Source organism: Neovison vison, chromosome 1 (genome assembly GCF_020171115.1).
Source record: "Neovison vison isolate M4711 chromosome 1, ASM_NN_V1, whole genome shotgun sequence".
In the NCBI taxonomy this organism is placed as follows: Eukaryota; Metazoa; Chordata; class Mammalia; order Carnivora; family Mustelidae; genus Neogale; species Neogale vison.
The window spans coordinates 148844971-148865742 of record NC_058091.1 but is presented as its reverse complement, the minus strand read 5'-3'; the positions used below and the strand labels follow the sequence as shown (position 1 = coordinate 148865742).

The following is a 20772-nucleotide window of genomic DNA, read 5'->3' as shown; positions in this document are numbered from 1 at the left end:
GAGCTTGAGCAGGGGGAGGAAGAGATGGAGAGGGAGAGTCAGGGAAAGGATCCTGACACAGGGCTCAATCCCAGGACCCCCAGGACCTCCAGGACTCCTGGTTCATGACTTGAGCCCAAGGCAAACACTTAACTGACTGAGCCACCCCGGCAACCTCTGAATGGTATAATATGGTACAGCATATGTACTTATTCCCCTATTTATAGATATGCAGATTTTTTCCTTTCTAACATTAGCAATCCTGTCTGTGTTTACTGCCCTGTAGAATGTCCCTGTCCCTACCTCATAATCACTGTAACATTTCCCCAGTACTCTGAAGTCAAGGATTTGTCTCACTCTTTCCTAATCATCTTAAATACTGGTTGTTATTTGAATAACATGTCTCTCTTCTCAGGATTTTATCAATCTACCTACTGCATTGTTTTATATTACCTACTATTATTGCATTTGCTTTTTAAATAGAGTGTAAACTTCTTCATCTAATATTTATCCTGCGATCTCTCTTCCACTTCCATTATGTAGTGGCCTTTAAAATATGCAGACGTGTCATACATTTCAGACACGAAAAAATGGTTTGATTTGTTTTGTCAATTAGCGAAATTTAGTCGATCTGATTCACTTTCCCCTTTCTTTTCTATTAATACTTTCCACTGAGATCTGTCCTTATTCATCCAAGTAACTACTGTTCAAGAGCCTACCTGCGCCAGGTGCCCAGTTCAGAGAGAGCGCTGAGATGCGCACCTGTACGAAGCTCACAATGACCACAACCTTTTCCATTCTTCATGGTTTGTCTCCCAGTCCTCCACTTTACTCTTATGAGGGAGACAAAATAACTTCCCCTCTACCCGTCTAGGTTTTTGGCTGAGACCCCCGCCCCCAACAACCAATAAAAAGGTTAACAGGAGAAAAACAGTTTAATGACAGGTGTACCTCCTGTACACATGGGGAGATCCTTGAATGGCCCAAGCGACCACCTGAAATATAATGTCAGCCTATCAGCAAATGAAGATCTTTGAGTTTGGGGAGCCCCGGCGCGGGGGTGGGGGTAGTCAGGTGAAGCACGGTAAAGAACGATGACGTTGTTGTGCAGATTTGTTGTTATCCTCTCACTAACAAGGAGCTTCTGGAAGTGTGGAGTCCTTCGTCCTCTTCCCCGGGGGACACCGCTACAAATGGAGATTTTCCTTGCAAACGTAAATGTTTCTTAAAAGGGGTAACTTTTACATAGTTTTCAGAGCTCCGGTCCCGTTTGTTAAAAAACAAAACAAAACAAAACCAGCCCAAACTATCCTTATATCAAAGAGGCGCATTTGGGGCGGTATATTTTGCTCCCCTTCACGTTTTTTCCGGATGAGAGGTTGCGGGGCCCAGAGGCCTGTCCCTACAGTCCCTCTCGGGCGTCCTGTGGACTCCTGGAGGTTTGCCCAGCCCGGCGGTGGAGGGACTTTACAGGAGCCCTGACCCCTGAGAGAACTTCCGGGGGCCCCCCAAGCCCGCCTCCCCCGCTTGCTCTTGGGGCCCCCATGTTTCGGGCTTCGCGGAAGACCGGACCCCTTGCCAGGCGCTCTCACGACTGGAGGCACTTCCTGTTGCCGGTCGTTATCGGTTCCGGAGCAGCTGGCGGGAAGGCGGGCGCCGGGTGGGCGGGTCTCTCGCTTAGAGCTGCGGAGAGAGGGGCTGGCGGTGAGTGGAGGGGCGGGGCGGGGGCGGTCTCCGTCGCGGGGCGGGCGCTGCTGCCGGGTGGGGACCGTGCGGTGGTGTGCGGGGAGCAGTGAGGGTGGAGAGCGGCTGTGGAGCGCGCAGAGCGGCCACGGCGCCGCGAAGCCGTGGAGATGGGATGCCCCTGAGCTGATGGACGCGGCTCTGAGCGCAGAGTGCGGGCCGGGACCCCGCGGTGGCGGCCGGTTACCCACAGGGCGCTCAGCCGGGGCGGGGCACGACACGCTTCTTCCAGGCTCTTGAGTGTCTTTGGGGGACACCACCCGGCGGGGTTCCTGGTGCCCGGCGGGGTCTCGTGCTGCGGGGCTGACCCGGGCTGGACCGGGGCTGGCCGCGGGCATGGCCCTGCCCAGGAGCGCCGACGGCCGGGAGTCTGCTCGCCGGTCCCTCGGTGTCTTTTCCACTTCTGTTTGCTCTGCGAGCCCCTGACTGTAGGACAGGCTTGGAAGAACAGACGTCGTCTTGGCTGCTGTTGAACGCGTTTCCAGGCACCACCCTCAGCGCCTGGGAGTCTGTATTTCTGTCCCCGAAATTATTCTGGAACAGTCAGCCTGGCCCTGGTTTCCTGCCCAGGTGTCTTGGGTTTACTAGTTGGAGTTAAAGAAGAACATACTCTACTGGGTGACTGTCCTGTTAAATATTGACTCATGAGATCTCAATATGTATGTGTCTCTGTGAGCACCTGTGTGGTTGGCTTCTTTAGTTTTTTGACCTCCTTCAACCCATGCCTGCCCTCCCTCTTCTGTGTTCTACATCTACGTGGTTATTATTATTATTTTTTTTCAGAGTCCACATATAAGAGAGAGACCATGTAGTTTTTTTCGTTTTCTTGTGTTTAAGTAATCTTTACAGCCAAGGAGGGGTTGGAACTCACGACCCAGAGATGAAGATTTGCAGGCTCCTTTGAGACAGCCAGGCACCCCAAGAGAGATGTTACAGTATTTGTCTTTCTCTGACTTATTTTGCTTAGCATAATGCCCTCAAGTTCAGCCTTGTTGTCACAAATGGCGAGATTTCATTTTTTAAAAAAGAGCTGAGTAACATTCCATTTCTTTATACATGCATCCATCCATGGACACTTAGGTCGTTTCCTTGTCTTGGCTGTCATAAATCATGCTGCAGTGAACATGGGGGCACATATATCTTTATCAGTGGGTTTTTTTTTTTCCTTGAATAAATACCCCGAATAAAATTGCAGGATCCTATACTTCTATTTTTAGTTTTTTGAGGAACTTCATACAGATTTCCACAGTGGCACCACTTTACTTTCCCACCAGCAGTGCATGAGGGCTTCCTTTTCTCCACGTCCTCATCAACACTTGTTATTTCTTGTCTTTTTGATAATAGCTATTCTAACTGCTATGAGGGTCTCCCTTTACTGTAACATAGGCTTATAAGGGCAGAGATCTTATCTCATTCTGCACTGTGTCCTCAGTACCTAGAATAGGGGCTTGGCACTAAAGGGGAAGAATAAATTCTTCGTGTATGCTTTGTGGTCTCCCAGTTGGACTAAGAATTAAATTTAATGGAAACAGATTAACAGTAGAAAAGACCAGATGGAAGCCCAATAATGAACTTTAGACCTAAGGAAATGACCAAAGCAGGCAGTTTTTAAACTTTTCAGACAAAGATGATAAATCTGAGGATTTGACAGGACAAAGGAAACAACTTTGGGACCTTCAGTTAGTAAGGAATTCTAAACAGAACTTGGGCTGGGGTGGTAGATTAGTAAACAGAAACATGGCGTCTAAATTTCCTGTCTCTGGTGATAAGGATGTCTCCTTACCTCCTGGTACTGGGAAGATACCTTTCACACGGGAGATTTATTTCCTGCTTTCAGGGGGACACAGAGGAGGTCTCAGTGTCCTTGCACCATCTGTCTTTTAAGTAACTTTTATTTAAAATAATCAGTCTGCCATCGTGGTCCATTTTGGGGCAGCCTGCCCTTGTCTCTGTAGCACATAGCATTGTGCTCAGTAAGTACTTGTTGAACAAATCGATAAGAAATAGGGAAAAAGTCCTTGGCATTATAGAACTTAGTCTCACAGAATTAAAGTCGTTTGAGGGATGCCTGAATGGCTCAGTTAAGTGTCTGTCTTTGGCTCAGGTCATGATTCTTGGTCTTGGGATCTAGTCTTGCAACCATCAGTCTCCTTGCTCAAGCCTCCTTGTTTGGCAGGGAGCCTGCTTCTCCTCTGCCTCCCACACCCCCCTGCTTGTGTGCACTCTCTCTGACCAAAAAAAAGAAAAAGAAAAAAAAAAAGTGGTTTGAAACACAGAGAACTGGATGTAACCTGAGGTGAGACCTTGATTAGGCTGTCCAATAAATAGGAATATAATGTGATCTACCTATGTAAAGTTTTCTAATTGCCACATTAAAAAAGTAAAAAGACAGGTGAAACTAATTTTAATAGCATATTTTATTTAAACTAGTACATCCAAAATATTAACATCTAATCAATATAAAAATGAAATATCTTATATTCATTTTTTATACTAAATCTTTAAAAGCGGATTTTTTCTAGTTATTGTAAATTTCAATTCAGTTTTCATTGAAAATACTTAATTATTGAGATTATACAAAATTTAAAATGTTAAAAGTAGGCTCACATACCCAAATTACACCAAACATAAAGGTTTTCCAATAACTGAATTATGTTTTAAAATTTAATTAAAATTAAATGAAATAAAATATGTAGTTTCTTATGGGGCACCTGGGTGGCTCAGTGGGTTAAGCCTCTGCCTTCGGTTCAGGTCATGATCTCAGGGTCCTGGGATCGAGCCCCACATCTGGCTCTCTGCTCAGTGAGGAGCCTGCTTCCCCCTCTCTCTGTCAAATAAATAAAAATCTTAAAAAAAAAAAAAGTAGTTTCTTAGTTGCAAAGCCATATATACCTGATGACTACTGTACTGGACAGTGCAAATCTTGATCAAAAAGTCTCTGTTCATGGTTGGGTCAGGGGGCAAAGGAGTGGGTAGCACCACAAGTATGGGGGGCGGAGGGAAGAGGAAAGTCTTAAAAAATGCAGTGTAAGCTCATCCGAGAGCTTACGGACGGGGGGCCCCAAGAGCAACTCTGGTCTTCAACAGTGAGGTATGGCTTCCTAAAGCAGACTGATTCTTCAGCATGATTACCATTTAGAGCTTAGGCACTCTGGGAATCATTTTTTGTGGTAGGAGAAGGGTCTAGCAGTGCTGGTTATAAGCACCATCTCTATGTAGACTCTTAACTGCATATGGTGAGGAACAGTTATGGAAATCAGATTATTTTCCTACAGACCAGTTCTCAACTGGGAGTGATTCTGCCCCTCAAGGGGGCACTTGCTCTCCCATTTAAAAAATGCTTGTCACAAGTAGGAGGTGTGGTAGCATCCAGAGGTTGGAAGCTGGGAATACCCCTAAATGCCCTGCCCTGCAGGGGACAGGGCACTAAAGGAAATGTCTGGCTGAAAATGTCAACAGAAGCAAGATGGAGAAACCTTGCTCTATACGATTCGAGGAAGAAAGACTGAGCAAGCTGATCCTTCAGAACCTCAACGTGACTCACTTGTGGGGTCAGTCAGGGGAGAACAGCTTGTTTTGTTGATGTCAAGATTTCTACTTGTATTTTCACTGTTAATGGACTTTTTGGTTATAAACAAATAATGTCATGCTCAAGATGAGAATGACCTGTTGGATAAAGATAGATACGCGCTGTGCTCATAAGATTCAGTGTACCTTGGGATAAGGAGCTCATCTGTTCTCCTTCGTATGGCTTGTATCCTGTGATCTAGGCTCGAGTGTGAATGATGCATTAGATTGTTACTCTCTTCTCTCTCCCTATCACCATCTCGTTTTATCTTTGTTCTTTTCCCTGTATCCTTGTTCATTTTATTTTCTCCCTTTCCCTGATCTTATTCACCAAGGCCCACAAATACCTCCTATAGTCTCCCCTCCCCCAGCACTTACTGTTTTCTCCCTTCAGAGCTGTTAGTTCCTCCTTCAGAATCACCACTTCACCAGCATCCCCATCTGTGTCTAAGAGACCGGCCCCGTACATCCTTTAGGTGCCTCGTACAATCACAGCTGTCTTGTTAGTTCACAAAACTTCAAACTACAACTTCTTGCCTCCTTCAAAAAAAAAAAAAAAAAATCCCTAATCTTTCCAAAAAGATGGAAGGAGCAACGCATATGCTTCTGACACAACTGTTTGAGAAACTGGGTTCTTCTAGAGTGGGTGCTGTGTGCTGAGGAAGGCTCTCTGCTAGACCCACGCGGCTGTAGCTGCCGTGTCTACCGTATTGCAGCTTCTCTTCCGGTAATCGTGGCTGTTTGAGCACCCTCCCCAAGTCTTTCCTTTGGGCTTCTACACACTTACAGGACACCACCTGCTGCTTTTGGTACCAGCAACAACTCAGATCTTTAACCTCATGCCTCCTTGCCTGTACCTGCTTTTAGCCCAGGTTTCTCTCGCCTGCAGCACTCCAGGCTGTGTCTGGCCCCATATATTTCTGTTCCTGCCTCTGTTATCAGATGGTGGACACCGTGGTAGCAATTTGGAATCAACACCAAACCTAAAAAAGGGTAGCACGGTCTGTCTCAGTGCTCCAAACTAATCTTCACTAGCCTTTGAAGGTATACAACTTGAAGACTAGAACAGTATTCAAAACTATCTGAGTAGAATGTTCTAGCATATAGAGGGTAAAGGAAAATCAGTAGGTCATGTCTTTATCAATCTTAGGAAACCTAATCTTTTGGTAGCCAAAATGATCTTTCTTACCATTGCAGAAGCATCTCTAAATTCAAGAAGGGATCATATCATAAATAGGGAGCTTTTCTTTTACAGAGACTGTGAACAGCTTCTATGCTTCTCAGCAAGACAAAAAGTAAAGGGGGAAACGCTATCACTCAGCATCGAGCTTTATTTTTAAAATAAGGATGTTTCTAATATTAAAGATTTAATACTTTAAAGACAAAAGTATTAAAGACAAAAGTATTTCAAATGCTTTGAAATATGGCTCAGATAATTATAAGTCATAAAAACAGGTAGGAGTATGAAACTTGATGTTTTAAAATTTTCTACCAGTTGATCTAGACATTCAGAATAAACTTACATTTTCTTTTAAAGCAGCATTACATTCAAAATACATAAAAGTTCAGTTTATGGTGTTGGTTCTCAAGAAGTGATTTAAGATTCACCTTCCAATAGTAGTAAAGACAGAGAAATGACTGTGGTGGTTTAACTACTCGGGCAGAAGCAAGTGTGTGTAATTCTTGTCCTCAGGAAGAGATTAGATCCCTTCCTGCTTGTTTTGGGGATGGCTGTTCCTAGAACCAGTGATTCACAGTTCCACGGTGGTGTACATTTGAATGTGCTGGGGCCTCTGCTCACAATTTATGTCATTTTATAGTATTTTCAAACTAGGGATGTAAAACTGTTGCAAGTACATGAACTGCTAATACATTTCCAAGCCAAACAAAAAAATTGGATTGTTTATTAAACTCCTGAGAGTCTCAGTTTCTTATCAGCATAGGTATCTGATGGGATGCTACTTGGTAAAGGTAGTTACACTCTTGTTTTAGAGATGAGGTAGTAACTTAAGCTTTCAATTTAGATTATTTGGTTATTATATTTACTTTAATAATCTTCAGTCATTCAGTTATAATACACTCATTTTTTAAGGCTGGAAAAGTGCCATAAAGTTATTACTAAGTCCTTTTTTAGAGTGTATTTTATCTCCTGTTGCTACTATAGTCTCCTTAGGCCTCTCTTTTACTACCTTCCTGAACTCAGAATCACACAATATGTAAGCTGGAAGACATGTTACTGGTGATTGGTTAGACAGCAGCGTCCTTTAGAACTCTCTGCAATGATAAAAATGATCTGTGTCTGTGCTGTCCAGTTTAGTAGCTGCTACCTGCTTGTGATAAGGAACAGAATTCTCTACTTTGAGTGAGTTTAATTTTAAATTTGCCCCACAGCCATGTGTGGGCACTGGCAGTTTTGGATGAATCCCTCCCCATGTCTCTCAGTTTACAGGGACCTGAGACTCAGAAGAGGAGTGATTTATCCTCATTACGGTCATCTCCCTTCCCAGCAGCTTCTACGCATCACTCACTGCTTTCCTTTCCACTTGAATGTTTTCCTTACTCTGCTTCTTTTCTGATGGTTTCCTCTTTTTTAGCAGTGGCAAACAAATTCCACAAAATGATTACACGCCCTGTGTTAGGCTATTATATCAGTAGTGATGGGAAACAAATATATAGTACTGTTTGAGAAGCAGCTTTAACTTAATACAGAAGACCTTTAACTTAACAGACCTCTACTGTGTCTTCGACAGAGGGGGAAATGAGGGCAGAGAAAAATGTGAATGCTTTGCCTAATGTCATACACAGAATAATCAAGTGAAAAAGAAAACTGAGAAGCAGAATTCACTACCTTTCAACCAAGAAACATTGTTATTTGGGGCTGCAAGTGAGCAGTCTTGTCAACAGACAAGGGTTTCTGAAATAACTTTAAATGCTTCCTAAGAAACTGAACTAATTTAGAAAGAAAAGGAAATCTCAGATAGATTCTCTGGTGCCAGAGACATGTTCCATGATGACTGAAGCTTTGCCTGCATTCAGGATACTCGGTCTCTAAGGCAGATTCTCTGGTAACTAAGGAGACCTGAGTAGCTAAAGAATTTCTGTTACTTCACCATCTTAGTAGAGCTTATGTGCTGTATGAATTCTTTGATGTCTGATCAGGGCTGAACTTACACGGAAGGGCCTCCCACACTCATCACATTCATAGGGTTTTTCACCTGTGTGGATTCTCTGATGCTGAATAAGACCTGTGCGCCCACTAAAATCTTTCCCACATTCTTCACATTTATAGGGTTTCACTCCAGTGTGCACTCTGTGGTGTCCAATGAGATGGGAGCGTTGAATGAAGGCTTTTCCACATTCATCGCATTTGTAGGGCTTTTCTCCAGTGTGAGTCCTTCTGTGCTTACTAAGGTCTGAGCTGTGACTGAAACTTTTCCCACAGTCCTCACATGCATAGCGTCTTCTTTCCCTCTGCTGCCACTCTAATCTGCCCTCACTTTCAGTAGCATTTCTGGATTCAGGATGTTGAGGAATGTCTTTGTTAAGTCTGTCATTTATCTTCCCAAGGAATTCTGTGTCCTTGGGCATATCTTCCTTCTGGGACAACGCTTGATTCTTAGTTTTGGTTTGATCACCTGTAACAAAGAGTACACAAACATGTCCTAGTCTAGGTTTGAGAAGCAAAGCCTATGAAAGAACGAACACGTAAATGTTATAAATGTGTTATAAAAAACGAAGTCACATACAATGCACAAACTAGATAATTGGCACCGTCAAAACATATATGACAATGTAAGGAAGAGATTAAGAGGCCAGTGGGGAAGAGAGCAGCAGAATACGTTCTTTGGGAGCTGATTAAGAAGAGACGAAAAGGCAGTGATGTGGATCCCAATGATGTGGATTACCTGGCAACCCTGTGCAAAGGCAGAGTGAGTGGTAAATGGGGACTGGAGATGTGCTGAGGAGAATTAAGAGGAGCAGACGGGGATCGAGGAACAGAGCTGGGAAGGGAGGTAAGTTTGGGAGAAACATGCAGGGGCCTGAAACACAGGTGCTTAAGTGCTAGTAAAATTCAGTAAAAGTGGAGGACAGTGGGATTAGGGATCTGAGAGGAATGCAGTGAATAAGAACCATCAAAGGACGGTTAATAATTAAAGGATAATAATTAAGGATAATAATTAAAAGCAGACTTAAGAGCATGTAGGTCAAGATAAATCCAGGAAGATTAGTAGGAAGTGACAATGGATGGTCTGGTGTATGTGCTGGGTTGAATCCTTTTTTCTGAAACTATCATCTCTTACTGTCAGATCCTAGCACTGTGGTTCTCAAACTTGATTGTGCATCAGAATCACCTTGGGTGACTTATTAAAACAGATGCCATGCTTCCTGACCCCAGAACTTACGATTTGATAAAGCTGGAGTAGAGCTTAAGAATTTGCATTTCTAACAAGTTTCCTGGTGTGACAGATACTAACAGTCCAGGAACCATACTTTTGAGAACCACTCTCCTAGGTATTATTCAAGGTCCATCTCAAATGCTCTGTCCTCCAGAAGTCTTCCCTAATATCACAAATTGGATGTGTTCTCTCCTTCTTCGCTCCCCATGTCCTTAACCCCAAGCTTAGTACAGAACAGCACACAAGAGCAAGTACTCAATATTTGTTGAGATGAATTTTTATCAGACAATACAATAGCTCTTTTGATGATTTGGAGGGAATGGAAAGTGTCACCTATTTGGTCATGCTGTGACCACTATCTCAACAAACCTAGGAATCTTCACTGTGACATCATTTTATTACAATTTTCAGTGGTCGGTCACCTGGCATGACAGAAGCAGCAGCAAGAGCTACCAGGACATTTCAGTGCCTGAGCTGGGGGCGGAACACTGGCTCACATGGCTGAGTGCCATTCTATGAAGTCCGCTCTGCACTGTCATCACCATGTTCCCTTGCTACCAGTCTTTCTCAAATTGGTTCTTCCTTAATGATCATTTTTTTAAAAAAGATTTTATTTATTTATTTGACAGAGGGAGACACAGAGAGAGAGGGAACACAAGCAGGGGAAGTAGGAGAGGGAGAAGCAGGCTTCCTGCCGAGCAGGGAGCCTGATGCGAGGCTTGATCCCAGGATTCTGGGATCACAACCTAAGCCAAAGGCAGATGCTTAATGACTGAGCCACCCAGGTATCCCCTTTTTTCTTTTTTAAATCAGGCAGTAGACTTTCTGGAAGTTTGGATATTTCCTCTTAGATGATATTGTTCTGGAACCTAAATGCTGTATTCTCTTTGGCTAGAAATGACAGGACTAAGTTAGAGCCAGGAGGTCTAAATTCCAGCCTTGGAATTGTCTGATAACTGCTTAAATTTTGGCAGATGACTGCTGTTTTGGTTTCCTTATCACCTCTGTGCCCTCTTTTCCTATAATTTGATTAGATGAGGAATGTATAGTAAAGCACTTATGAAAGTATAATGTGTGACAGAAGTATTGCTGAGTTAGTAGGGTAATAATGATCAAGCAAATCATGGTAATTAGAGACACCCTCATACCATTAAGAAAAGTGTTCTCAAACATCAGCATATCGGTTGGCTCAACTGCTTCTTTTATATACAGCTGTCACCACTGGTTGGCTTTCCTGTGGCTTAATGATGAAGATGAATATTAAAAAAAAAAAAAAAAAAGACACAAATCTGAATGGTCAGTCCACCATCTTCAGTGTGATCTACTAGTCCTCAGGATGAGTCTCTTCTACCATGATTTCAGGAGAAATCTAGAGAAAAATCTCACCAGGACTTTAAGAGGCTTTTTTTTTTTTTAAACACAGAGTTGGTTTTTCTTGGTCAGCAACTGAAATGATAACTCTTAGATCTGTAATTGAACAATGTACAGAATAATATTGTATGGAAAGTGTCAAATGGGAAGTTTTCTCATCTTAAGGATCTATAGTCTATTTCTGGGTCAACTGGAATTTCAGAGCCTTGTTTATGTATCTCTTCCAAATGCCAGCTAATCCCAGGCCAGCAGGATTCCAACAGACCTTCTTTCAAAGATTTACTTACGTGAGAGAGAGAGTGAGAGTGAGGGCATCGGTGGGAGGAGGGGCAGAGGGAGAATCTCAAGCAGACTCCCCACTAAGTATTGAGCCCGATGTCATGACTCTGAGTTCATGTCTTGAGTCAAAATCAAGAGTCAGATGCTTAACTGACTGAGCCACCCAGGTGCATCAATAAACCTTTGTTTAGAACAGACAAAGTGAAAAATATTTGGATCTAACATCTTCTGCCAGGGCTGTCCTTCCAATGTTATTTTGGCATGTATAATACTAAGAGTCCTTATCAGTGAGAATTTGAGAGAAGTCCAGGTCCACAAAGATCATCTGTATGCACTTGCTTGACAAATCTAGGGGAGCAAGGACAAGGTTAAATGCTGAGTGAAATGAAACTGGAATGGATTTAAGGAGACTGTCATTTATTTGCTAATGGAGAGACAGTGTTGTGGGTTACTTAGTTCCCTTTGAAATACTTTAAAATGTGCTACAAAGAACTTCCAGATACTCAGCTCTCCGAGTTCTTTTGTCATCTACAAATGTAGTTTTCTATTAAGTGATTATTGCTATTGTAATTCCCAGTTATGTTTATGGAGAAGAGTCCTATTATCCTAGCCAAAAACTAATACAAATAATAATACCTTGCTGGTATGGATACAATAGCTTTTTTAAAAAAGATTTTATTTATTTATTTGACAGAGCAAGAAAGCACGAGCAAGAAAGCACAATCAAGAGGAGCAGCAGAGGGAAAGGGAGAACCAGGCTCCCCGCTGAGCAGGGAGCCTGATGTGGGGCTTGATCCCAGAACTCTGGGATCATGACCTGAGCTCAAGTCAGATGCTTAACCAACTGAGCCACCCAGGAGCCCCACAATGAGTTTTTTTAAAACAAAAAATAAAAGTCTATTTAACAATAAATTTATATTTTGAAAAACAGTGACTTTTTGGTACATTATCTTGATGGTTTTTAATAATTCTTCTGGACCAGCAGGCAGGAACCTCAGGTTCTGACTGTACTCTCAGTGTTGCCTCTTACTCTTTGGAAACCTAGACACGTCAAAAGCACCGTGGGTATACTTCATCAACTGTAAAATGAGGATTTGGACTGGACATCATATGCTTTTAATAAAGTTGAGAGATACGTCCTGAAATGTGTTGTGATTTCTGCAGTTTGTTTTTGTATTGTTTTGGTGGGTTTTGTTTTTTGCTTATCTGTTATTTTGGTGGGGGGGTATGATGGTGGTGGCGGTAGTGACACAGGTAAAAACTGTGTATGGCCCTTGGTGCTGGCACCTTAGGAAAAAGTCCTATTCACACTGTTAGTGTAGACAGAAGGGATTCCCTAAAAATTCTCAGGCCTCACAGGATAGCTAGATTTCATTTAGTACCCTTCAGTAGATTAGATTAAGAAAAGACCATTCCTATTTTTCCTTGAAAAGTTACTTTAATAGCCGCATATGTGTAAACCTCTACAATTTCAGGTATAAGAACTGTGTATTTTTCTGAATTTGTAACACAAAATAGTGGAACTTGTCTAGAAATATCTATTAAAAAAAGGGAAAGTCCATCTAGACCTTAAAAGTTTTGCACTGACTATCCATTAGTCATAATCCTGTATTCTCCATAGAATTTAGCATGTTGACATGTTAAAATATTATTGCGACCTGTTTTATGACTGACTGCTTGTCTTGTCTCCTTCCAAAGGCAGGGAGAGAAATTTCTTACAATATGCCTGCTCACACAAAAAAAGGTGAAGACCCTACATAGTCGAGGTTACTAAAGCTTATTCAAATAGCCTGCGTCTTTTAGCTTCTACCTTCTGAAACTATTCTTGACTACCACTAACTAAATGCCAAAATCAGTAAATGATTGCTTCTCAGTTCTGATCCTGTGTGCCACTGGTAGCAGGGGCTATAGCTGGCTGCGGCTCCCGGTGTCTTCAGTGACACCACCCTCTTCTGCTTCTTACGTCTCTGATAGTCCCCGATCTGTCTTTTTTATAGAATCGTCTTCCTCCACTCAAACTTCAAATGGTGGCATGCCTTCAAAATGTGCATGTGCCTCTCTTCACTTTATACATTCTTGGTCAACTTCGCCTATAGCCATGTCTTCTATCACCTACCCAGGGATGATTCCCGAATCTCTTATCTCCTCCCACATCTTTCTCCTACATCTAGAACCTTATTTTATTTTTTTAAAAGATTTTATTTATTTATTTGACAGAGAGAGACACAGCGAGAGGGAACATAAGCAGGGGGAGTGGGCGAAGGAGAAGCAGGCTTCTGGCAGAGCAGGGAGCCTGATGTGTGGGACTCAATCCCAGGACCTTGGGATAGTGACCCGAAAGCAGATGCCCCTAGAACCATATTTTAAACTGCACTGCCCATTGGATGGATGCTTGAGATACAGCAAATTCACATGTATAAAAACTGAACCCACTCTAAGTTTTCACACATTAAGATACTCCCACTTTATGGGGGACCTAGATGGCTCAGTCATTAAGCGCCTGCCTTCGGCTCAAGTCATGATCCCAGGCTCCTGGGATCAAGCCCCACATTGGGCTCCCTGCTCTGCGGGAAGCCTGCTTCTCCCTCTCCCACTCCCCCTGCTTGTGTTCCCTCTCTCGTTCTCTGTGTAAAAAAGAAAAGAAAAGAAAACAAAACAAAACTTGGGGCGCCTGGGTGGCTCAGTGGGTTAAGCCGCTGCCTTTGGCTCAGGTCATGATCTCAGGGTCCTGGGATTGAGTCCCGCATCGGACTCTCTGCTCAGCAGGGAGCCTGCTTCCCTCTCTGCCTGCCTCTCCATCTACTTGTGATTTCTCTCTGTCAAATAAATACATAAAATCTTAAAAAAAAAACAAACCCAAAAAAACTTAAAAAAAAAAAACAAAACAAAACACAACTAACTAAAAAATAAGTAAGTAAATAAATAAAATAATGTAACAGACCTCCGTCTGTTTCAGCAACCTTCACCACTGGCATTTGGTTTTTCCCTTCCACAAAATTCTCTTCATCAAAATCAACTCAGAGCAACTACTGTTCTTAGTGTTAAGCTTTCATCCCCACCTATCCCCTGGGATGTTCTCCCTTCCTAGTCCCCACCCATCTGACCATCTCAACTCAAGCAAACCTACTCTGTGACACTTTTGTGGGCCTGCCACAGGGATAGCTGTCTTTTTTTGTGTTTGTGTGGGATCACAGCACAACTGCTCACTTCTGTTTTTTGAAGAAGTCATTCCTTTGTATTCCTGACATCTAACATGGTGCCTAGCATATAGCTGCTGCTCAACAAATGTTTAATAAAAGAAGAATGAACAGAACAGGGGGTCTAAACCTCACCTCAAAAGGTAACCAGTAACCAACACTACGCTTTAAAGCATGGAAAGACTCCTTTAAATTATACATAATTGAATGCCATCTTTCCAAGTATGAACTACAAATATCTTAAAATCATTTATCAGATTAGACAAATCACATGGCAGGGAACCTAGAGAATGAGGGAACCCTACTGGTAAAATTTAAAATAGTGAGAATGGATTCTGTAATAGGCCAGGCGAAGCAGTACGGACACAAGAGCCTGCAGAGAAAGGACAGGGAGCACTGAAAAAAGCAGTGTTTGGGCAAACTGGAATTTAAAGTTTGTTTACTTTTTACTGAAGCCTGGGAATACACTAAACATCTGGTTTTCAATTAGTGAACTGATTACTGGGGTGGGGAAGCAAACCACAACCCAAACCCAGTCAACCTAACATGGAGAAACAAAAAGCCTACTATACTAGTTCTTGCTCCCTCTTCCCTATTTCTTTCAGTGTGAGCTTGTATTAGGGACTGAATTGTGCCCTCTATCTCCCCACCCCTCACCCATTTATGTTGTAGCTCTAACCTTCAATATGATTGCATTTGGAAAAGGGGTTTTTAAGAAGTAATTAAGAATAAATGAGATTATAAGAGTGGGGCCCTTACCCAATAGGACTGGCATCCTTACATAAGAGGAAGAGATCCCAAGAGTATGTGTGCACAGCAAAAAATACCATGTGAAGACACAGCGAGTCTGTGAGTCAAGGAGAGAAGCCTCACCAGAAACCAAGGTGACTAATACCTTGATCTTGGACTTTCCAGCCTCCACAACTGTGAGAAAATAAATTTTTATTGTGGCTTGTGGTACTTTTGTTGTGGCTTGTGTTAGTCTGTTCTGACAGCCCTAATAGACTAATACAGGGTGTCATATGAATTTAAAAATGTAAATTTAAGAGAATTTAGAACTAGACGCATCAGATATCAACAAATAGAAATGTAAGGTATCATTAACTACAGTATTTAAATCCCAACCCCCATCCATTGAGCTAAAAAGCAGCTTTTAAGTCTAACGAAAAACTAAAATATAATTCTTTCCATGATAAGGCAAGAGTAGGTAAGGGAATAAAATCTTCAACAGTGAGGTGGAGAATAAGCAAGAAAACTTGAAAAGGAGAACATCACAGTGAGAAAGCTCCTCTCTAACACAAGGAATCCTATCTTCCCTCACACACATAAACTCCTGCTCCTTACCATTCCTCTGGGGCTCACCAGATTCCTGCTCCTGCTGAATCTTCTTGGGATGGAGCTGAGCAGTCAGTGAGTCATGGGGCCTTCCCAAGGGGGTCAACTTGTCCAAAAGCGTGTCTTGTCTTTCTGAATTGGCTGGGACCTGGGGAACAATGAAGTATGACTGGGTTTGTAAGGTAGATTTTCTGAAAGAACTTAAAGAACTTAAGAGAAAAGCTCAAAAGAAGCATTTACCAGGGACCAGGAACACAAATGGGAAAAATTCTCATTCAATTGCAAATGGCAATAATGACTTAAAAAAAGAAGAGGCAGAAATTAATCTCGACACTTCAGGCCACTGGAGAGTGAAATTCAGTGTCTTCTCACAATGATTGGCAGAGGTCCAGGATCACAGCCTTGAGACTTGGTAAGAACCTTAAAAATTACCTAGCCCAACCTCCACCGCCCTCTCCAAGTGGGGGTATTTCTTCTCTAACTGCATTGTCCCATACGATAGCCACAAGCACAGTGTGCTTACTGGGCACCTGAAATGTGGCTGGTAGGAATGGAAACAGGCAGAGCATAAAATAGACACTGAATTTTAAAAATAATGCTAAAAAGGAATGTAAAATATCTCATTTTTCATACTGATTACATGGTTCCTTTGGGTTAAATAAAATAACAAAATATATTTAATCTCATTTTCTGAAATGTGGCTACTAGAAAATTTAACTACGCATATGGCTCACACTGTATTTCTTTCGGACAGTGCTGTTCTGCGACATCCTTGACATCTACTTGAACTCGCCCTGACTATTCCCATGGAAAGGGAGGTGTTTTTGTTTGTTTGTTTTTTTGTTTTTTTTTTTTTTGTTTTACTACACCAGGTAGCCCATTTTTTAGTAGCTATGAATGCTGGAGAAGTCTTTGCTTTCCTGTTACCTACTCGCCCTCCCGTAACTCCTCACGGACCCCAGCCCTCCACCGGACTCTGCGTCGTTTCCCGCGACTGTCCTCAGCCACGCTCCAGGGATCTGACCCCGGCGACCGGCGCCCTCCCTAAGCCTTGTTCTCCCCTAGGCCGAGCCGTGAAGTCCCCCCGGGTGTCCTGTCACCGGCTTCGTGCCGGCCCGGTGCGCGCGCCCCGAGCGTCCCCGGCCCACCTGCTTCCGCGGCTCGTCCAGCTCCCGCTCCAGGTCCTCCAGCACCGTCACGGCCTCCTCGCCCGTCCTCGGGTGGTGGGCCCGCACCCAGGCCTGCAGGTCCCCGGGCAGGATGCTCAGGAACTGCTCCAGCACCAGCAGGTCTAAAATCTGCTCCTTGGTGTGGCACTCGGGCCGCAGCCACTGGCGGCAGAGCGCCCAGAGCTGGCTGAGGGCTTCCCGGGGCCCGGGCGCGTCGCGGTAGCAGAGCTTCCTGAAGTGCTGCCGGAAGACCTCCCTCCTGTGAGGCGTGCAGTGTGAGGCGCAGTCCTGTCCGCCGCGACGGTCTTCGGCCTTCACTCCTGGCAGTCCTCGTCCGGGGGCTGCCGGGGCTGCGGCCATCGTGCGCTGCGCCCGAGATTAACCCTGCCCGGCGCGAGCCCAAGGAGAAGCTCTCGGAACCGCGTCACGAACGCCGTTGCGGCGGAGAAAGGACGAAAGCTGCCGTGGACACACACGCGCTGATGAAGGGCACCGGGGCGCCCACGGCCGACTCAGCTCTGCGCTCTGACTGAAAGCGCCCGCTGCCGACGCGACTCCCCGGCCGTCGGTCTCCCGGTTCTCTCTGGGTCGGGGAGCGGCCGGCGCCCGTCAGCACTCAAGGAAGCCCGAGGGTCACCGCTTTGTGAGGAGAAACGCCTCACAGCTTTGCGAGGAGGCTCGCGGACTCCACGCCCGAGAGGCGCAGGCTCGGCGTTCGGTGGCTGTGGGGACGGTCACCCCGACCACTCGCGGAGGGCCGACCCTCGACCACCCCCGCAGAAGCGGCGGACGCAAGACGGATTAGCCCGCGGCAACAGCCACCTCTCGGCGGCCGGGAACAAAGGCTGGACTCCAGCCGACCAATGGGCGCCCCGCCGCGGGCCCCGGGCACTTCCGGTCGCTCTAGGATACCTCGCCTCGGTGGCCCCGCCCGTGGAGGACCACGTGTGTAAGCGGGTTGTTCGCGGGCCCGCAGGCGTATCCTCTTTGTTCTTTTTCAAAACTTTTCCCCTCTCAAGAATTTTTTGGGTTTACTTATTAGATACGTAGTATGAAAAAGTAATGGATTCACACAGTTCAACATTTAAAAAGAGTAAGAGTCCTCCAGCATCTACTTTTGACAGCCTGACTTTTTCCGGGACACGTACCGTTCCGTACACGGGTCAGGCAGGTACCTATCCCCCTCGCTTTCCTCCTGCACAAAAGGTAGCATTTCTGCGCCTTGCTTCCTTCCTCCTAGTAACTAATACTGGAGATTGTGCATAAAGGGTTTCCTCGATCTGCCCTTTTTAATCAATTGCACAGTATTCATTGTGTGGGCCATCATCCATTAATGGTTACCCCACTGGTGGTCAGGCAGGTTGTTTCCCACCTTTTTGAAACGCTGCTGGAATAAATTACTGTAAACATAAATCTTTCTCATGCCTAAGGGTATTTACATAGTATATATTCCTAGAAACAGAATTACTAGAGTATGGAGTAGGGACATTTGTACTTTTGTTAGCGCTATATTATCAATCAGAAACCCTAAGAGAGATGTTCTGTTTACCTATACTTGTCAGCACAATGTCATAGATATTTTGATGTTTGCCAATCTGATGGGTTAGAAATGCTTAATTTTTTTCTCCCTCTTTCCCTTTCTTACACAAATATTGATTATTCACCTGCTACACCAGGCACTGTTCTGGAAGCTGGAACTACAGGTTAAATGAAAATAATACCTTTGAATTAATGGGAATTTGTAATTTAGTGTGTGTGCTTCTGTGTATGAGGTAGGTAGGCAGGCAATAGACAAGAAAAATATATAGTATATTAGATGGTGCATGTTAGTGCCAAGGAGAAAATAAAGGAAACACAAAGTTTGGAGTGAGAATGAAGTAATGCAATTTTAAATGGGTGGTCATGGAGGACCTCACTAGTATACTTACATTAAAGCAAGGACTGAGGGAGATGAGTGAGTGTATCATCAGGGGTAAAGCTGTTTCAGGAAGAGGGATAGCAAATGCACAGCCTGGAGTGGAGTGTGTTTGAAATATTCTAGGCATCGGAAGGAGGCTCGTGTGTTTGGAACTAAGGCAACAAAGGGTGTTGGGAGTAGACATAGGGAACGATATGAGGGTTTCGGGTGAATTCAAGGATACATATATTTTTTTTTACTCCAAGATGGGAAGTCATTCAGAATTTCTGAGCAGGAGAGTAACATGTTCAGATACAGGTATTGAAAGAGTTTTCTGGCTGCAGTGTTAAAAATAAACTTGTAAGTGAAGGGGGTTGTACAAAGACAGAAGCAGGGAGGTAGGCTGGGAAGCTACTGCTACCTTGGAGTGGGGAGGGATATAAACATGACATAAAACCCTAAAGACATATAACTGAAAACCCACAAAGGAAAAGATAAGTGGAACCAATGATGTAAAATTTTGGAATATTAAATGAAGAAAATAAAAACTAAAGTATAAGCTCAAAATAAAATATATCACCATCTAAAAGACACAGGACTGATTTTCCTAATACACAAAGGCCTCTTACAATAAATAAGAAAAGTACCACCAAGCCAATAGAAAAATTGGCAAACAACTTAGGTAAGCATTTATAGAACACAAATAGACAACACGAAAAGGTGCTCAAGTTCAGTAATAATTTAAATTAAAACAATAACAATTAAAAATTGTCATGATCCCAGGGTCCTGGGATCGAGTCCCACGTCGGGCTCCATGCTCGGCAGGGAGCCTGCTTCTCCCTCTGCCTCTGCCTGCCTCTCTGCCTGCCTCTCTGTCTGCCTGTGCTCGCTCGTGCTCTCTCCCTCTGTCTCTGGCAAATAAATAAATAAATAAATAAATCTAAAAAAAAAAAAATTGTTCAGATTACTAAAGATAAAAAGACTGGTCATATTTAGTATTGGAAAGTATGTGAAAGTACAGGTATTCTTGGGTTGTATATTTTCTGAAGGCAAGACTTTAAAATTAGTATGTCCATACCTCTTGATCCAACAACTTAGCTTCTTGGAATTATTTACATAGAAATACTTACACAAGGGGTGCCTGCGTGGCTAGTCATTTGAGCCACCAACTCTTGGTTTCCACTCAGGTCATGATCTCATGGTCATGAGATCAGGCCCCACTTGGCTTCACACTCAGCAGGGAGTCTGTTTGAGATTCTCTGTCTTTCTCCCTCTCCTCCAGCTCCCAAGCTCTAAAATAAGTAAATAAATCTTTTAAAAAATACACAAATGTTAAAACATATACAAAGAAACATGGTTTACTTAAATTGGGGAAACCCAAATGTCCACATTTGGGAACTTAGTTTTTTTTATATCCCCAACCTTTTTAAAAACTAAAAGATGCCAAAGGCACATTGAATTTAAAAAGTAAGTTATATTGGGGTGCCTGGGTGGCTCAGTCATTAAGCATCTGGCTTCGGCTCAGGTCAGGTCATGATCCCAGGGTCCTCCACTGAGCTCCGCATTGGGCTCCCTGCTCTGCGGGAAGCCTCGTTCTCCCTCTCCCACTCCGCCTGCTTGTGTTCCCTCTCTCGCTGTGTCTCTCTCTGTCAAATAAATAAATAAAATCTTAAAAAAAAGGTAAGTTATAAAACAGTATGGGGGGGCACCTAGGTGGCTCAGTTGGTTAAGCGTCAGCCTTCAGCTCACGTCATGATCCCAGGGTCCTGGGATCGAGTACCACATCAGCCTCACTTCTCCCCCTCCCGCTGCCTGCCTTTCTGCCTACTTGTGCTGTC

The 20772-nt window shown here is 43.8% G+C and overlaps 1 protein-coding gene across 5 annotated transcripts; it reads right to left on the bottom strand.

The window, feature by feature from the left end:
- Nucleotides 1-5795: 5795 nt before the first annotated feature.
- On the bottom strand, nucleotides 5796-18211 carry ZSCAN16 (zinc finger and SCAN domain containing 16). Of its 5 annotated transcripts, XR_006385795.1 has the most exons (4): nucleotides 17017-18211; nucleotides 15878-16016; nucleotides 10835-10926; nucleotides 8889-8924 (listed from the first exon to the last, which is right to left on the bottom strand). XR_006385795.1 is itself a non-coding variant. In XM_044261102.1 (3 exons), the coding sequence occupies exons 1-3, from the start codon at nucleotides 17395-17397 to the stop codon at nucleotides 8404-8406; spliced, it is 1041 nt and encodes a 346-aa protein (XP_044117037.1). In that variant the 5' UTR covers nucleotides 17398-18211; the 3' UTR covers nucleotides 5796-8403. The 5 variants fall into 5 exon arrangements, 4 of the variants coding, with proteins under 4 accessions (XP_044117037.1, XP_044117049.1, XP_044117060.1 ...); XM_044261102.1 differs by lacking the exon at nucleotides 10835-10926 and having other exon boundaries at nucleotides 5796-8924; XM_044261114.1 differs by lacking the exon at nucleotides 8889-8924 and having other exon boundaries at nucleotides 10473-10926.
- Nucleotides 18212-20772: the final 2561 nt, after the last annotated feature.

Coding starts and splice junctions, on each gene's coding strand:
- ZSCAN16 (XM_044261102.1), bottom strand. CDS start 17,397: ATGGCCGCAGCCCCGGCAGCCCCCGGACGAGGACTGCCAGGAGTGAAG. Junction 16,017..17,016: donor TGGACGAGCCGCGGAAGCAG/GTGGGCCGGGGA, acceptor ATTGTTCCCCAG/GTCCCAGCCAATTCAGAAAG. Junction 8,925..15,877: donor TGGTGAGCCCCAGAGGAATG/GTAAGGAGCAGG, acceptor TCTTTGTTACAG/GTGATCAAACCAAAACTAAG.